The 13,773-nt window shown below is 40.4% G+C and overlaps 1 protein-coding gene across 8 annotated transcripts in view; it reads left to right on the forward strand.

Moving 5' to 3' along the window:
* LCORL (ligand dependent nuclear receptor corepressor like) overlaps nucleotides 1–9,313 on the forward strand; it is an 85,901-nt gene extending 76,588 nt beyond the window's left edge. For 6 of the 8 annotated variants that reach the window (XM_075091770.1, XM_075091768.1, XM_075091777.1 and 3 more), the window contains one exon: nucleotides 8,425–9,313. In XM_075091770.1, coding sequence (XP_074947871.1) covers nucleotides 8,425–8,438 — 14 coding nt within the window. In that variant the 3' untranslated portion in view covers nucleotides 8,439–9,313. Of the gene's footprint in view, nucleotides 1–7,466; nucleotides 7,534–8,424 lie in introns of those variants that run through there. The other 2 variants (XM_075091769.1, XM_075091778.1) reach the window with 2 other exon arrangements.
* Nucleotides 9,314–13,773: the final 4,460 nt, after the last annotated feature.

Raw genomic sequence — 13,773 nt, forward strand, 5'->3', positions numbered from 1 at the left:
TACCTGAAAGGAATCTGCTTCTGCCTTTTATCATGGTTTGTCTGTAAGGGGGGCAGATATCTTAACTTGTCTGTAGCTTTCTTCAGTGATGATCAACTTTACACCTGCTTTTCTTACTGCATGCCTACCAGTAGAAAAGGCCTTCATTTAGCATTGGCTTAGGACATTAAATCCTTTCAAAAGCATAAGCCTCTGGAGCTCTACTTGGGTTTGAGTGTTTTATATCAGTTGTCAAGCCATCAGTGAGTAATGTGACTACATTCATGCTTTCCCAAGCAGGTCTTATGTAGGTATTCTGGTTCTTTGTTTTCACTTTGCACCTCAGGGTAGAATATTTCTAAATTGTGGTCCTGCTAGGAATTAGAATAAGACTTGCACATTTCATATTAAAATACATGCATACATAAAACTTAAGATACTTAGGGAAACAATCTTTTCAGATAGATCTTCTCACAGGTTCCTATTATCTAAGGAGTGGATTTCACAAATATGATTATACTTGATGTTTTACTGACACAGGCTTGCCCTCAAAGTTGTCTATTTCAAACCATTGGAATCCTAATTATTTGCTTCAAATAATGGATTATTTCCGTGTACATGAAATGGAAGCATAGCTGAAAAATTCTTGTCTAGAAGCTGTAAGAATGCCAAATGGTATTTTTCTTAATCCAAAAAATTATTCTTATTCTCACTTAGATGGTGCTCTTTTATCTGCGTCTCATGTTTTCCATTTGGAATGGAGGCTAAATTTTGCGGGAGGTGGGGGAGCACTTAAAGTTAGGTTCCAATGTTTTTATTGGGGCATTTAGCATAGATTCCAAAATATTCAGTAACAATTTATATTTAAAATTTAAGAAATTTATGTACAATGCAAGCAAAGATTTAAGAGCTATGCTTAAGGTATCCATTCTTAAAATTGTGGAGGTTGTTTTTACCCGTCTTTCTAGAGATGTGTGTTTGAAGAAATTCTTTTGTATATCATATTTGTTGCTGAGACATTTCATATTTGTTGGTTTACTACTTACAGCTGGTTTTAAATTATATTTAATTAGTAGAAATCTCAGAAAAGGAAATGACTTATTTGCAAATTATTGTTTGACCTTCCTTAATTCAGAAGTCTGGTGGGTTATAAACCACTCAGGGACTGTCTCATCATACTTCTGAGATTATGTCCCTCCATAACATAATTGCATTTGTAATGTCAAAAAACTATTATGAATTAACAATTTGAGTTAATCCAGCTCAAATGACAAGATTTACATAGCTGCATTCATCCCGGTGTTGAGAAGGTGGCATTGTTTCCTTTGAGAACAGCCCGAACCAGCATATGTAGTTCTGAGCCTCCAAGTTTTAGCCTTACTGCCCCTTGTTCAAAACCATTTTTAATTATGATTAAGTAGAATAAAAATAGCAAAAACTTTTTTTCTGTTACAGTGTGTTTCTCAGGCAAATGCAATAGTACTCATCTGCACAACAGGTGTTTAGGGTTTTTTAAATTTATTTGCATGCTACTGACTCCTAATAATGCATAGAAATTAGGTAGTTTTCTTTCATGGAACTGATGATCAGAGGCAGACGTGTTTCACGGCAGTGCCTAGATGCTAAGAATTAATTATGTTCCTTATAAAATTAACGATGCTTCCTTTCAACTGTTAGCTTCTTAGCTGGTGTTTGTTTCCAAGATCTTTGAAGACAGTATGCTATGAGTGATTTGAGATCATAGAACTATTTTTTTCTTTAACAGGTTTAATACTAACATCACAAGTAAATTATGCCCTAAAATTTTATCACTTCTACATGCCCTTTTCAGTGACAGCTTACATTAATATTTTGCTTCCTTGTTATTTAAGAACACTCTGCCTTCTGTGGACCACTAAGTAATCTGTATTGCCACAAAACAGTGATTCTTGTCAAAAAGATCACCATTTTAAATAACTTTCTAAGTCAGGCTGCTTTAAACAGTTATAACTTAAAAAGGGGGCAGAAATGTTGTGTATATTTAAACTTGTCAATATCCATTCAAATCTGCCCTGTATTCTGGGGAGCCGTCAGGACCGAGCTCTCTACTTCCGTGGCTGTGCAAGTCCGATAATGTTTGGGGTTTTTTTCCCCTCTTGTTTCTGTTCCCGATTTCTGCAGTGAGGTTGCAATTTAAACCTTTTATGTTGCCTATGATCTGTTAGGTTTATGGGAATGAGAACAGTTTTCTGTAGCTGACTGGTTTTGGGGGGAAAGTCATGTTATTTCTGTGACTGCACTCTGAAACTGTGGTCGTCTAGTCCACTTGATAAACTTTTGCCTGCAAACGCATACAATATGCTGTTTAGTTTCACTGTTGTACTGTGTTCTTTGGAGATTAATTAATGATGTAAAAGGTGCCACAAACATCCACTGGTATATAATTTTGTCTCTGTGTAAGTTAAACTTAAAGCTTGAACAGTGTGTGGATATTTCAATATATAGCTTCAGGAAGACGCTACCAGTAAGTAATCCTCTTCCACTGATGTGCCACAAGCACTCAGCAAATTCCTACTAGCCTCTTTTAGTTATCTTTCTCATGTATTTTGTATGTATTTCATTCCTATTTCCTTTCTTCTTCCCACCTTTCCCTGCTTCTGCCCCCCCTCCCCGCCCCCCCCCCAAGAAAACATTTCTGAGTTAGTGTGAAGGGCAAAAGAAACTCTTCCACCATAATTTCAGTCTGGGGCCATGGCTGGTTCTGACTTCTTACTGTCTTTTTGCCTCCATTCAGTTCACATCCTGACTTGGTTCAGTCTTGTGTACTTTTTCTATTTGTCTTAGTACTCCAGATGTTTTAAACCCAGCTCTTATGTCTCATTTTTAAAAGACTCCCTGGATATTGCTTATCTCCCCAGCTTGCTTTGATCTAATTGAGTATGCCATCTATTTCCAGGGCATTTCTTTCTCTCTCTCCATTTCCCAAATGGGAGTCCATCCACTCAGCTGAAAAATATTATTTCTTCTTACAACAAGAATCCATTTGATAAATGGAAATGAGACATTAAAAAATTCCTTTGTAGATTTCTTTGTTGTTGCATTTTGGCATTGTGGAAAGATGAGTTTAAATTTCAGAGACAATAAATCTGACTGTGTGTGCTTGGTTTACTTTAATTTCAAGGTATGTTACATTATCAAATCAATCGCTGTTGGAAAGCATGCTGAGGCTACTCTAGTCATTGTCGATTTTAACCTAATATATTCCACTATTTCCATTTCTGGGAAACGTTTGAGTAGTTTGTACAGAGAAAAATTTTTTATCCTGCTGAAGTTTTACTGTTTCTACTCAGTATTTTTGAAACCTTTCTGTAAAAGCCTCAAATCGGTGCTATATATCACAAATACTCTTACACTTTCCAAGCTGTCACTTTGCTCATTAGTGGTGGTGGTGGTGGTTAACAAGTTTGCAGAATTTTTGTCAGATAGGAGGGTAAAAATCAGCTTGCCCTAGCCTCAGCTAGTTGGGAAGGAGATGTTTTTATCTATGAAATAAGTAAGTGTTGAAAAAGATTTAGGGAAACATAGCCCCACAGTGAAACTTTCATAGTCGTTTTACAGCATACACACAACGTTTGATGGTAATCACTTTGATAGGAAATGCTGAGGAGTTGCCTAAGAGATAAACATTTATCCCCGTTCCTACTTTTTCTGCATGGCCTTGACACGTTGTAGGCACACATTAACTCAGCAAAGGTGTGGACTTGAGCTAGCCAGATTTTTTTTTTTAACTTTGTCATTTTCATACAACAGGCGTCAAGTTTCTGGTGTTCCTGAAAAATGCAGTTCCAAACTGCACAGAAAATAAGAAGCTCAAATAATATTATTTTCTTTTTGTGCTTGGCAAGCCTATCAACTTACACAGTATCGCGCTCACATCCTCCTGTGGAAAATCAGTATTTCTGTTATCGTAACGATTTGGGTAAAACTAAAGAAAGAAATGCAAAACTTCACCAACAAATACTTATATTGAAGCAGTTTTAACTGGAAGTGTGGAAAAGGGCGGGGTTTTCTTTAGCTCTTAGGAGTGATGGGAAGGCCCTTTGTTGCTTGCTTTAATAGAATGTTGACTTCAAAGACCTTTCTACTTAATTCCGTTTGCTTTAATGATAGAAGGAAGTTTTGGTGGGGAGAGATGATCCTTTTAAGTTGTAGCAGGCCTGGAGACTTAACCATACATAGGATTGTCTGCTCATCCAGGGGAGATGGGCTAAAGTAGGACTTAGCAGTCCGTTGACATTATTCTGATTTGGCTGCTATGATTTGATAGAATAACATAGGCAATTTCTCTTTTTCTAGCACTGCTGCAAGATAGCAAACTCAGAGATGGTTCATTAATGGTGATTTGGGGACTGAAAGTTGCAACACATGAGAAAAAAAATCCTGGAGTCATCTCTGACAGTTTTCTAGACCCATTGTTTTTGTGTGCAGCAGCATCCAAAGAAATCCAAGAGCATGTGAGGGCACCCTCAACTTGCGTTGACAAAACAGTGGTTCTTGCCACTGTGCACAGCCTTTGTGTGTCCACCTCCACAGTGCCCCTCTGCTAGTTCCCACATCCCCACTTACAGAGAAGTGTCAAAAATCTTTGTAAGACTGAACCTGCTCCTTACAGAGAGCCAAGATATAATGCATGCTAAAGGAATGCAGAAACACACAACTTACCTCCCTGAGATTTTTAATTGCTATTGTTTCAGATCAAAAAGGTATAGTCGCGTTTCTATATACTTTTTTTTTTTCACTTATTTTGAAGAAGAGACAAGAATCATCAGGATTAGTTATTGTACACTCTGAAATCTTTTAAATTAAGCAGTAAGCATGTTAACGGTGCTTCAAGAGTAGTTAGAGGACAAGGGCTGGTAGAGGGTGGTGTGATTAAAGGTCAAGAAAAGAATCTGGCTTTTGAAGAAATATCACTAGTTTATCATACAAAGAATTTAAAATAAATGGAGACTGTTTTCTTCTTTTTCCCTGGGCTTTTAGCACTCTTGGCCTGTCTTCAAATTCACTAGTGAAAGCAGAATTACTGAATGTGCCATGGCTGGAATTCACGGTCCATGTTACTGAATCTCCTGTAGCTGGCTTCCACAAATGACATCCATGGGATTGACAGAGTTAATCAGCTTCCAAGTGAATAAAAACAAAACAGATTGTAATTGCTGGAATAGTAAACAGATGGCTTCAGAGCTGGAAACTCGAACCTTTTTAGAGACCATTATATAAGATCAGTAAATGCCTGGTGTCTAGGAAGTTAAAGGGACCTCCATCCTCTTACTGGTGCAGGCGTTGGTAGTAGAGGACTCCAGGAGGACACAGGGCAGAGATACTCTACAGCCAGTGTCCCAGCTCTACCGCAATAGGTGTCATGGCTTCTGGCAGCATCAGGCTGTAACCTGCAGTTCTTCCTGACAGGAGGGTTGCTGTATGAAACATGTCTTTCCATAGGAATGCTTAATGCACAGTGCACCTTCTGTAAGCAGAGCAGAATGAAATTCAGAGTAGCATCTATTGATGGATCTGGCTGGAGAAATTCAACTGCTTCTATTTAATTTAACACCTTAATTACATTCTCTGTTTTAAAAATACTATTTAAACACACCATTTTCATACCTGCTACATCAACAGCTAGAAAATAAATCACTACAGGTAAAAGAATCAAAAGCAAGATGGAAGACTAGGTTCTTGGATAACGAATATATTAATGCAGATCTCTAACCGTATTATTTTCCACTTTATTTCTAACATGGTAAAATTTCCTAATATACTTGAGCTTTTTATATGTCCATGTTACTCATACTGGGGAACTGGGAGGGGAAAAAAAAAACAACTTTTTTTATTCCTGTTTTTATGCATTCTCTTAAAATGCCAAACGCTCAAGTTTCTGAGAGTTCTTCTGTAAGAGGTAAATTACTGCTTGACAGTTACCAGCATATACTTCAGTTCTAGTTTTGAAAATTCAGTGCTGCCTTTCACACCTTGTACAGAAACCGGCACAAAAACTAAGAGATAAAGAGTAGGACAGTCCCTCAGAGAGGGAAACCATTACAGTCGGCTACTCGGAGAGAGCTCTTTGCTGGTATTAAGCACCCTGCATGTTGATTTGCAGTCCCGGCAAATGGGAAGGAATTATGGTTACAATTATACCAAATCCTAGTATACGCTCTGTTATTGCTAGCAGTGGTGGTATTTGGAAAACAGGCCATAACAATTTAGCACAATTCCTAGTTTATATACAGGAGTAACATGGCAAATTGTTTGAGGAACCTGACCCTTTAGCTTCTGACTGGCACTTTCCCAGCATTAAACAAGGTTCATGTAGCTACTGGTTTAAACAGTGGAAATACTGTTCTTTAAAGCACTTTGCATAGCTGCAATGTCTTGATTCCTAAGGCGTTTATGTTCCTTTCAGATAACAACAAAAAAACCTGCAAACAACAAACCCAAACCAAAACAACATTCCATCCCTTTCTCTTTGTTTAGCTGGTCATTGCTGGTCATTGCTAAGAGTTTAAGTTTTGCTACCTGGCCACGCCTTGAAAGCACATAAGCAGTAGGGGTGAAGAAAGCCGCAAGCGTTCAGAAGTCAGCCCTAGCACCGACTTATACAGACAGTTAATCCCATGGTTGTAAGAAAAGGCTTTGACTTTCCTCACAGCAAGTGAGGGCAAAGGTTCGAGCCTGAAGAGGTGGTATAGTCAAAGTAACCTTGCTGACTGAAGTCTTCCCTGTCACCTACGCTTGTACTCTTGTTTCCTATAGGAAGCAAAAGACCAGGGTTTGTGTGCAAACCAGAAATGAATTAAGGAAATGGTACCAGGCAAAAAGAAAAGTCGTCAAAAGCTTGAGGCAGAAGAATGAGGACACAAGGACTTGCAGGTCATGAGAGCGGTACCCCAGCTATGGAGGGTTCGGAACTAGTGAAACAGGCATTTCTAATTTACTAACCCTGCCATGTCAGAGAGGTGCACAGCCTTCTGGAGAGCTTGCCTAGACATGTAAAAGAATGAAAATTGTGTTTCAGATGATCTGTGAAAAATAACAATGAATTGTCACTTTAGCTGTTACACAAGCTGTCGTGCCCTCTTGCCATGACATGGGAAAAAGTTTAATCGGTCAAGAGCATTTCAGTGGCACAAGCTAGTATGGTTTAGGTTATAGTCTTGTAATTGCTGAATGCTAGTCTGGTCACCCATGTGAGCACCACACTTCCGCAGATCCAGTCCTTGATAATTTGCACCCAAGTCCTGTGGTGGATGCCATTTCCTGAAATGCAGCAAGTAAGATCCATTGAGATATAGTCTTGCTACTTAAGCATCCCTTTGGTAGAAGAAACTGTATGCAGGTAGTTTATAGCATGATCATTACCGCCTATCCTTAATTACCATACATGGAACTTGATTTTTTTAATCTCAGTAATTAGAAGTATTTCCTACTTTGTATCATTTTTGCAGTTCTTGAAATTTTTGAAAAGGCTGGTGAGAAGCAATGAATTGCACATAGGACACATCACTGCAGGAGGTAGGCACTAATAAAAAATAGCAGGGATGGAGAGGTTTGAAAATAGGATTTCTAAACTCTACCTTCTTGTCTTCTGAGTGTGCACAATTACAGTGCTTTACGTAGTAAAGGAAGAAAACTTTTATGATGAGGGAGGTAAAACACTGGAACAGGCTGCCCAGAGAGGTGGTGGAGGCCCCATCCCTGGAAACATCCAAGGTCAGGCTGGACGGGCCTCTGAGCAACCTGATCCAGTTGAAGATGCCCCTGCTCACTGCATGGCCTCTAACGGTCCCATTCAACCCAAACCATTCTATGATTATATGACAATAATTAAAGTATGATGCAACCCACATTTGTGTCCTAGTCTACTTTGTGGTCCCCACAAAGGGCTCCATTTCTGTCCCCTCTCATATTACTTATTTTCCTTGATTTGAAACAAAATACAAACTGTCTATATCAGTCCTGTCGTGTCTGTACTAAATTAATGTCAGCAAAACCCCCAAATTCTTGCCCTGTTCCTGCTCTGTTTTTACAGTAGTCAGCCAGACGCTCTTTAGGAAGGGCCAGCCTGCAGAGCACAACTCTTCCTGTGCAAAGCAACAGCACAAGCCGGAGCCAGACCTAGGGCAGTCCCTGCAATCAAACAGGGCCTCAGCCATTTCAACGCAAACAAGCACACCTGATCTACTTTTACAGCAGGGGGAGCACAGCACAGCACAGCCAGGTTCTGATCTCTGTGTTTCTGGAACATAGTGCAGTAAAACAACAAAAACCCCCCAACAGTATATACAATCTGCCACCACCTCATCTTGCCTCTTATCGCTTGCTTGGTTGCTGGGGGCGAGGAAAGCGTACTAAACTTTTTCTTGTTTTTCTTCCCCTCTCCCACCCCCGCCTCTCTTCTCACAGCACGCTACAAGTGAAAGTCTCGGAGCCACAGAATTCAATAGACATGAACACAGAAAATGAACATTTGAAGTCCATAAAGATGTGCCTTAATCAGCCCACGGAGTGGAATCTGAGTTTTTCAGCAGCATCTCTCGCCAGCTGTAAAGTTTTTAACCAAAATCTCAAAACGGATGAGAACAAATAGATTGCAGCTGTTCTTGCACTATTATTTTGTACATTGTTCCTGAGGTTTTTTTTCTGCTGAATAATAAGCATTTATTACATTGATCTTGAAATGATCTTGTGTGATTTGGCTTTATATTACTACTAGCATTATTCATTTTGATGTATTTTTCTTTTTTTTAAAGTTTCACATCTGACCATCATGAAACTCTTGCCGTACAAATTTATATCAGAATCAGATGTTCCCCTTTAATAGTATTGTGATTTTTCTATGTTCTTTAAGTTTAATTATTATTTGCCAATTTTATTTTTGTGCACGAAAGTTAATATATTATGTAATTTGTGGCATAGGTCACCATGTAAACGTCTATAGTAATAACAGTTCAAACAAATCTGTAACAGGTGGAGACTGACTACCTCGAAGCAAAGCAGTAAAGGTTAATGATCTGAGGAGATCTCCTTCACAAACGGACTGAAGTGTATCGAACAAGCGGTTTGTTTCTGCAGTATGCTTTCATCTTCATTTATCTTGAGAACTTGTGTGAGTGTTTAATGACCGTAATGTCTAAAAGAAAGGCCGAGCCTGCAGGAGAATCTCTTGAAAGATTGTCATTCAACAAATCTGTATCTGCACTTTTTGAGGTTTCTGCTAACTGGTCTTTCTTCCCCTTTTGTTTTTATGAATTTATGCCTGCCACCAATTAAAATGGATGTAAATGCTCTTCTATTTCTTTTTTTTGTGTGTGTGTGTATGCGTACACTTTGGAAATTCAATGTAAACATCAAAATTTTAAACACTACTCAAAGTAGCAGTAAACGGTTGTAGCTGACTACATTGTAGACGTGCTATGCTTAGCTCAGCTTTAGCAAGGTTCATGTACTTCATTCATCAAAACTTTATTATTAATAGAGCTATAACAAAAGTGTTAGAATAAAACCATATGATCTGTTTCTCTTTTCTGGAGTCATACATTCAAAAGCTAGAGTAGAGGTATCTTAAGGAGTTGAATTAAGAAGGTATCAGTCCTTTACTTGCCAAGACCTAATTTTCCAGAAGGAAATTTCCTTCAAAGACACTGTATTTTATAAAAAACAAAGGGTTGATGATTCACTTAAAATTACCGTCTTACTTAACAAAATGAAGATGCAGCTCTTCTTTACAGAGTTTGTTGGTACTGTAATCCAGTTACTGAAATAAAAAGATTTTTGTGAATACCGGTAAGCCTCACAAGATCCCACAAGGATTCTGAGTCACTGAAGTGTCAGACGGCGCAGAACATGATTAAAGAACAAACATCCATTATCACACCACACTGGCTAGAGGGTCTTTATTGTACCTCAAATGTTTAATGCATTTGGATTCTATGTGGCGAGGAAGCAAAAAAGAGAATTAAACTTGCTGGGGAAGAGGCACTGCAGTTGACTTCAGTGGAGCCCCACCAAAGCAGGAGTCAGGGCTATCCAAAAAGGGTCATAAAACCGGTCCAACAATGAGTGTGAGTGGAACTCACACAGCCAGTATCATGCTCACCTGCCCAAAGGAGGAGATGCCCCACAGATTTCTCATTTCAAAGACAGAGTAAATACCAGGCCTCTTCTGTTACAGGCACATCTCACCTCCAAGCAGCTGGTTTAACTTTTAACAATCACATTCCCTTCCTTTGTGTCATACTGAGCTTCAGTTGGCTGATGAGTTCAAAAGTGTTCAGATGGGGTCAGATACAGGCCTAACCCAAGCTCAAACTGCTTCGGTACCTCACACAAACAACCAAACTAGAAGAAATGTTCTTGGTGCAGCACTCACCCTTCTCCTGACAGCGACGGGGCAAAGGAAACCCTTACCAAGAGGAGATCTTTGGGTTTGCAGTCTGAAGAGACTGATTAGGTAAGCAAATAAAACCAGTCACAAAACTGCTTTTAAGAAACAACTACTGTAGGAATAAGCATCAGATTAGTTTAAGTTTGATGACAAGTGACCACTGCTATTTTATCATTGTTTAATATAGAATTAAGTCTCCTGGTCTAGGTATAGTTTGGCTCACGCACACTAGACACCGTTGTGCTTGGCCAGCAAAAAGAGAGAGGACGCACAGTAATTGGTTCAGAGCAACAAAGAGATTGTTTTTAAGTCAGAATATTTTAGGGATTAAAATTTTATTCCTTAATTAAGCAACCAGGAAGTTAGGTACTTTCAACCCATAGAATTAACGTAAATAAAAGTTATGAACATGATATTAGCTAGAAAGAGTAATGCATACTAAATTGAGATTTTTCACTGCAGGTATAAGGTACTTCCAGGCTTGGCTCCTCCGTCCCTCTGGGTGTTCTCTCTTGCTACTGATGTGCTACTTTCTCAGCCAGCCAGCTGCATACATTTAAACCTTGATTATTGCTAATGATCAGCTTTGAAAAAGACAACACACACCTGATCATCCTACCTGCAATTAAGCAGTCATCCCTCCTCAAAAGACAAAGCAATTTTGTAGAGCATACCAGATTTCCCTATTGCACAGAAACCCCTTCCCTTGGCAGGGAGCAGGGCAAGGGAAGAGCCCCAGGGGCTGGAAATTAGGTGCCAGTTGCTGATCCAAGTTTCTAGCCTGAAAGAGGATCACAGGGTCTTCCAGGCATCGAAGGGCTTCAGAAGGGCCGTAGTTCTCTGCCCTGCTCAAAGGCAGGCCAGCTGCGAGGTCAGAGCCGGTTGCTCAGGACTTCACCTTGTCAGGTCTTAAAAACCTCCTAGGAGGGAGCCTGCACAGCCTCCCCGCGCAGCCTGTTCCCCTGCCTCGTCCTCCTTATATTCTGGACTGAGTTTCAACTTACACCCATTGGTTTTTGTCCTCCCATCATGAGAAAACAACAAAGCGCCTGCTTCCATCTCCTCAACAGGCTCCTTGTAGGTAACTGGGGTCCCCCCCAACAGCTGCAGGCTGAACAAACCCAGCTCCCTCAGCCGCTCCCCACAGGGCAGCGGCCCAGCCCCCAGCAGCTTGGGGGCCTCCACCAAACTCTCTCCCGTTTGTCAACGTGTCTTTTCCGTTAACACGCACCAGCAAAACCATACCCACAGCAGACATGTCCACCTGCCAAGGGGTGACTTCACCCGCCGAAGGGGTGACTTCAGGGAAACATGATCTTTCCAGTACAGCATTCCTGGAGAGATGCCAGAGCTAGAACCCACCCATGTGGCCAGGTACCATGGAACAGCAAGAAGTCAAAACTGAAGGTCTTCAGTTTATTCAGGAAGGCATTCCCAGAGAAGCCTTTATGAATTTTTATTGCTCCTGCTTTTCCTAGAAACTCATTTTAAGGAAGAGCAGACTGACTAGCAGCAGTTGTTGAGAGTATATCATTGCCAGAAGAGCAAACCACTCATGAGAGCAAGGGTGACAGAGAACTTGTAACTGAAATAAAACACACCAAACCAACAAACTAAGCTTTGCAGCACCAGGGTGGCTCTGACTGACAATCCACGGAGAAAAACTGAAATGTATGTCAGCCTTCTGAACTATGCTCAGGCAGCATTTGAGGGGACAGACGCTGTCTCTGATCTCAAGTGATTGCACGTATGCAAGCTCAACCTAGAACACAAGTTGGGGATATGAAGGAAAGTATTATCAAAAGAGGGAGCTCAGGACTTCAAAGTTATCTTTAAAATTATGAATAAGTAGTAATTCACCACAGTTACATAAGCTTCTGAATAGCAAATATCAGCAGAAATGTTTGTCAAACCACAAAATGGCATGTCTTGTTTCCAACAAAAACTGAAAGGGAGGAAAAGCAACACAATCCTGCCTGTTTTCTGTATGCAAGCTTGGAAATAGCAGAAAAGCTTGGGCACTGCACTTTGGGAACACTGATTTTCACTTGTGGCCCTAAGCCATTTCTGACAATTACCAAAGATCAGTTCCAGTATATTTATCTATTTTAAATACAAGTTCCTTAGAAAGCTACATTCAGCATCAGTAGTTGAGACGCCCATGTCAAGCAATCAACAGTTTTCTCCAACTGCCTTGGAAATTATCTATATTGTTGTGCTGGTTTAACCCCAGGCAGCAACCAAGCCCACACAACTACTCACTCACTCCATCCTGGTGGGACTGGGGAGACAATTGGAAGGGTACGAGTAAGAAAACTTATGGGTTGAGATAAAGGCAGTTTAACAGGTAAAGAAAAAGCCGCACACACAGACAAAGCAAAACAGGGAATTCATTCACTGCTTCCCATGGGGAGGCAGGTGCTCAGCCAGCACCAGGAAAGCAGGGCTCCGTCACATGTTAACAGTAACTTGGGAAGATGAAAACGGTGTCATTCTGAACATCTCCCCCTTCCTTCTTCCCCCAGCTCTATGTGCTGGGCATGACATCATATGGTGTGGGATATCCCTTAGGTCAGTTGGGGTCAGCTGTCCCAGCTGTGCCCCCTCCCAGCTCCTTGTGCACCCCCAGAGCCCACTTGCTGGTGGGGTGGGGTGAGGAGTAGAAAAAGCCTTGGCTCTGTGTAAGCCCTGCTCAGCAGTGACTAACACATCCCTGGGTTATCAAGGCTGTTCCCAGCACAAATCCAAAGCACAGCCCCAAACCAGCTACTGTGAAGAAAAGTAACTCTATCCCAGCCAAAACCAGCACAATTGTAACAAAGCCAGACATGACTGTTTCCAAACCAAAACCCTAGCATTTCCGGAGTGAGTCTGCTCAGCCACCAGTGACTACGACGTACGGTTTAATCTTCTATTGCCTCTGTAAAATTCATGACTATTCCTAGATGTGTCATTAGAAAAAAGGTTTGTGAACTTCAAAGCTACCCAGAAATCACCACTGTGTGCCACTTTAAAGAGACAGTACACAGACCCTGTGAAGTATTTAGTTTTTTGCCTCTTTTTGTACTTCAGTATTCCTTTCCTTATTGGATCTCATTTTGTACCACAAATATTTTTATGCTCTTCTGAAAGCACATGACTGATTTTCTATAACAAGGTCAAGATCAGTAGCAGACTTCCAGACTTAGGTTTGTAAAATCAGTAACTCAGTTGTACCATTTTGACATGATTTAAAGTAAAGCGGACACTTATTCTGCAGGAAGCAGAATTCACAAATAAGATCAATTCCATTTTACGTTAACATGAACAATAAAACCCAGTGAGCAGATGCACAGGCTAATAATTTAAGAAAGTAGCTGCATTAAAGG

The sequence above is a fragment of the Phalacrocorax aristotelis genome, chromosome 4 (genome assembly GCF_949628215.1).
Source record: "Phalacrocorax aristotelis chromosome 4, bGulAri2.1, whole genome shotgun sequence".
Lineage (NCBI taxonomy): Eukaryota > Metazoa > Chordata > Aves > Suliformes > Phalacrocoracidae > Phalacrocorax > Phalacrocorax aristotelis.